Source organism: Corylus avellana, chromosome ca8, assembly GCF_901000735.1.
Source record: "Corylus avellana chromosome ca8, CavTom2PMs-1.0".
NCBI classification, from domain to species: domain Eukaryota; kingdom Viridiplantae; phylum Streptophyta; class Magnoliopsida; order Fagales; family Betulaceae; genus Corylus; species Corylus avellana.
This window is the reverse complement of record NC_081548.1, coordinates 6,176,023-6,180,238: the sequence shown is the minus strand read 5'-3', so window position 1 is coordinate 6,180,238 and position 4,216 is coordinate 6,176,023. Positions and strand designations below refer to the sequence as shown.

General features: G+C 33.5%; 1 protein-coding gene across 1 annotated transcript; it reads right to left on the bottom strand.

The window, feature by feature from the left end:
- Nucleotides 1–1,240: 1,240 nt before the first annotated feature.
- Nucleotides 1,241–3,331, bottom strand: LOC132190103 (uncharacterized; the record flags this gene model as incomplete). Its single annotated transcript, XM_059604989.1, is given in 3 exon segments — nucleotides 1,241–1,455; nucleotides 2,624–2,741; nucleotides 3,114–3,331. Coding segments are annotated over 2 exon segments (305 nt in total), but the record flags the coding sequence as incomplete, so codon positions are not given.
- Nucleotides 3,332–4,216: the final 885 nt, after the last annotated feature.

Here is a 4,216-nt window from a genome sequence, read left to right as displayed (position 1 = left end):
CACCCATTTCATTAAAGAAAGAGAGAGCAAGAAATTTAAACAGGAAATTGCATCTCCAATATAATGAAGTAACAAAGTGAGACATCTACAGTCCCAAGACAATCATTGAAAAAATGCCCGCCAGACCCCATTAAACATGACTCTTACAAAGGCTATCAAGTCAAAATCCCAGTCACAGCCAAAAATAGTGAGCTGGTCAAGAGTTGGGTCGACAGGACACTAATTTAGTTGGTAGGAAACAAGTCGGACCATCAGAAAGTAGAGAATTATTGCACAAACATTTGATGTAAATATGCATAATAATATTGGTAATCAATAACTCAAAATAATTAATAGTAAAATGGGGAGCAAAGGGAATGTTAAGCTAATAGGTTCAATGGCTTCAAGGTATAATTGATGTAAAAAACAATTCATTTCACGTATGAAAAAGACAGTTAACAAGGCTACGAAGTTTAGTTTTTCCAATGGTTTGATCCAAAAAGCGGATCAGCTGGGAGACTAGTTCATCAGTCCAAGCACCTTGTCAGGTTCTGTTGTCATTACAGCGAATTCAATGGCAGTACCTTTTACTTTTCTATTGTATATTTTTCATTTATATTAATGAAATAATTATCTCCAAAGATGAAAGATAAGCATCTGCTTTTCATATAAATGTAGATTTCCCGCAAGAAGATTGCCACCAAACTAAAATGGCAAGCAATAAAAAAAGGTGGTCCTCTCATCCAACCTAGCGTTGGGCAGGTTTCAAATCTCCTCTTTTATATAATTTTTGGTGAGTAGGGGGAAGGGTGCCTTCCCTGTAGATTTTGACAGTTACAGGCAGCAAAGAGACATTAAAACAGCTACAATATAAACTTTCTTAACCCACATTTGCCTATATTATAACAAAAACCTACTATCATTGTTTGTTGAAACTGACACCACAATCCCTATGGACCGCCAAGATTAAACGACCACACACACATGTACCTACTGGAAAATATACCCCAGTTTCTGGGTATTTGGTCAACTTCAATTATAAATCATTTCTGGCACTGCACCTCCTTTTGACATTCAAAAGTGATAATGATTCAGATGAAGAGCAGCTTTTCCTCAATAATTCACTCTCCCATAATAATTTAGTGCATGCATGTGTGTTAAAGGATGAAAAATGAGCATGAATACTGCTCGTCTCTTCAAGATATCAGAATAAGAATATCAAAAAATATGGGAGAGTGAGAACTGAGAACAGAATGCTTACATAGCAATGTTGAAGAATACAACAAAACTGGTGCTTCTAAATAAGGCACTTTGTGGAACAGATTTTCCTTTGTAAGGGTAAAACAGAGACAAATACCCAGCCACAGTAGTAGCAATGAGAAATGCTACAGACAAATACCCCAAAACGACAGTTGGATCAGAGGAGTACTTGCAGATAACAACACCTTTCCCTGTTATTGGAGTTCCAGCTGCTGGCTGCAGAGATCAGAGAGAACAAGACGAATATTCAGACAGCAACCAAGAAACAATATAACCATTAAAAGAATGGAGAATATTTAGCTTCAATGGACAAATCATTCAAAGCATAAAAATAAGTAACTAAAGGTCAGAGCAAGTTGTGCACCACTTCTTGGACTCCTATAAAATGTAATTTAAAGCATTTCTCTGAGTAACAAAATAAAGTGAAATAAATTTATAAAGAGGGCATATGGGGCTACAAAGTAGGAACTATTGAAACTTGAATTTTGATACAGGGAAGTAAAAAGCACAAAAATCTTGCCTCCAGCTATATGCTTGAACAAAGACACAGACAGCAAACTATGACCATTAGAAAGATGATACATCAATTTTATTGAAAATTATGGCGGTTACAGGGAGACAAATCTATCATTGCTCTCTGACTGCATCACTGACACTCGTAGTTTACAACACTCATGTCAAACCATGTAAGACACTTGCTTGGACAGTAATAAATATTCTTCATTCAGCTAAATGAGGTTCAGAATTATGAGTTCCCATCAAATTTTTCTTGAAACTCATACACAGTTATTATTTCCATAATTATTTTACTATCCATGGTTCCTAAGCATGCAAACCTGGTGTCTAAGGAAATTGAAACAAATTAATTCAAGTGGAAATGCTAGTGGACAATTTGGCGATTTCTGCAGGCATTATTTGCTTATACACAGTATAAAGGCTCAATAACTTTGATGCAACTCAAGCACTTGAATGAAACTAATAATTTCAAGAGAAACACCAGATTATCCATCATACCCAGTGGCGAGGAGGCCAGGAAGGCCATGAACCCCGAAGTCTCCAAAATTCTTTTATATCCCTCAGAAATTCAACAATATTAATGAATCCCACTAATATCTACTGACTTTAGTTGAATTATATATATATCAAAACAATGATTAGGTATTGATCAAAATACTTGAACAAATCTTTCTTCATACTTATATTGAACTGTAATAATTTTTTTACTAATTAAACTCCAAATAATTATATAAAAAAAAAAAAAAAAACGAAATAGGCATCTATTTTCAAGAAAGAAGATTATTCTGGAATCTGGGCTTCAAATTTTTTGTCCGAGGTTGCTAAATTGACATTAATGAATTCTTCTATAACATCATCTATATTTTACCTTCTTGTTCTCAGCAACAACTCCAAATATGAAGGAAACTGCACCACAAAATGCTACTATCAGACCCATTAATCTCACGGAAACAGCCATTGTTGCCAACAGAAACTTCGCTGACTACCTGCAAACCACAGGATAGAAGTTTCAGTCCCACCAAAAAAAAAAAAAAAAATCGGATAGTTAAAAAAAAAAAAAAAGTGAGACACTACGATAAGAAAAAAATTTAATCCATCGGATTCAAAAGACTTTGATTCAACAACGGAATTATGAAATTACGTGAAGAAAAAATCAATCTTCGTACGATTTTGATGGCAATAGGATAAGAAATTAACAGTCGGAAAAAGCAAACGTTTTATTCTCAGGAAAAATTAAGCAGGTTGCCTCAATTAGCTCTACATTTCCCGGAAAATTACCTCCATGGAAAAATTATCTCCATGAACAAATATCCTTGAATCAAATTCCAATTTCCAATGGATAAGAATATGGATAATACCTGAGATCGGCAAAAAGCCAAACGCACTGAGCCAATTGAAGTGATCGCTCCCTCACTCCCTCACTTCAGAGCACAGAGAAGCTCAGAGATGGGGGCTAAATAGGAAACCGTTTTGTGGTTCTGGTTGTTTGTGAGATTCAAAGGGCATCACTGGAATCTCCCCAAGTCTCCGTATCCTTCTGGATCTGGCTGGGAAAGTGCCCTTTTGGCTGCGTTCACATTGGGGGAAAATTTATTATTTTTTTCAATTCCTTTAATTTTAATTAATTAATTTTTATTTAAGAGTTAAAATTGATTATTTATTTATCACATGTTCATTGGATGATATCCTACCATGCATTGTAAAAGAGATTGTAAAGGAATCTCAATCCCTGTATCATTAATTTATACAGTTGAGCTTGCAGCTGAGGAATTACTCTGATAAGGATTAGGGTTCTCCCCATTTAATGGTTTTTATTTTATTTTTGGGGAATGTATCCAAGTAATTCTCTTTATTTATTATTTTATTTTTTTTGTATTAAATATGCCCTTACATCACAGAGTAAACAGCTCTGAAAAATCATAACTAAAGTTACGAGGTTACAAATCATAGATGCTTATATAAAAATCAAACATTCAATGCCTATTTATGACATCATTCCTTTGATATCATATTAAGAATCCATTTAGTTCGCGTAAAAAATACATTTTTAAACAAAATCTCATCTTTCATTTAGGCCTTGTTTGGCAAAGAATTTGGGTTTGATTATAAGTGTCTCGTCAACATTGTTTGATAATTAAAGGAGAAAGATATAATACCTAACATTATTCTTTTAAAAATCACCGTTTTCAAACCGCATATTATGAAATTGCAAAACCAAACAAACTCTAAACCAATGACAAAGTTTTTTCTTCAAATACATTCCATTAAAAAATGTCATATATTCCTAGTATTTGAAAAACACATGATTTTTTAATAAAAATTTTCCAACTCTTTTAATGAAATTAATGTTATTAAAAAAAATATATGTTTTTCATATGCTTAATGGATATATGACTTTCATATAAACTCGGTTGGAGGATCTTTGTCCTTAAATCAATGCTTATTCAAAAAACTTAAACTT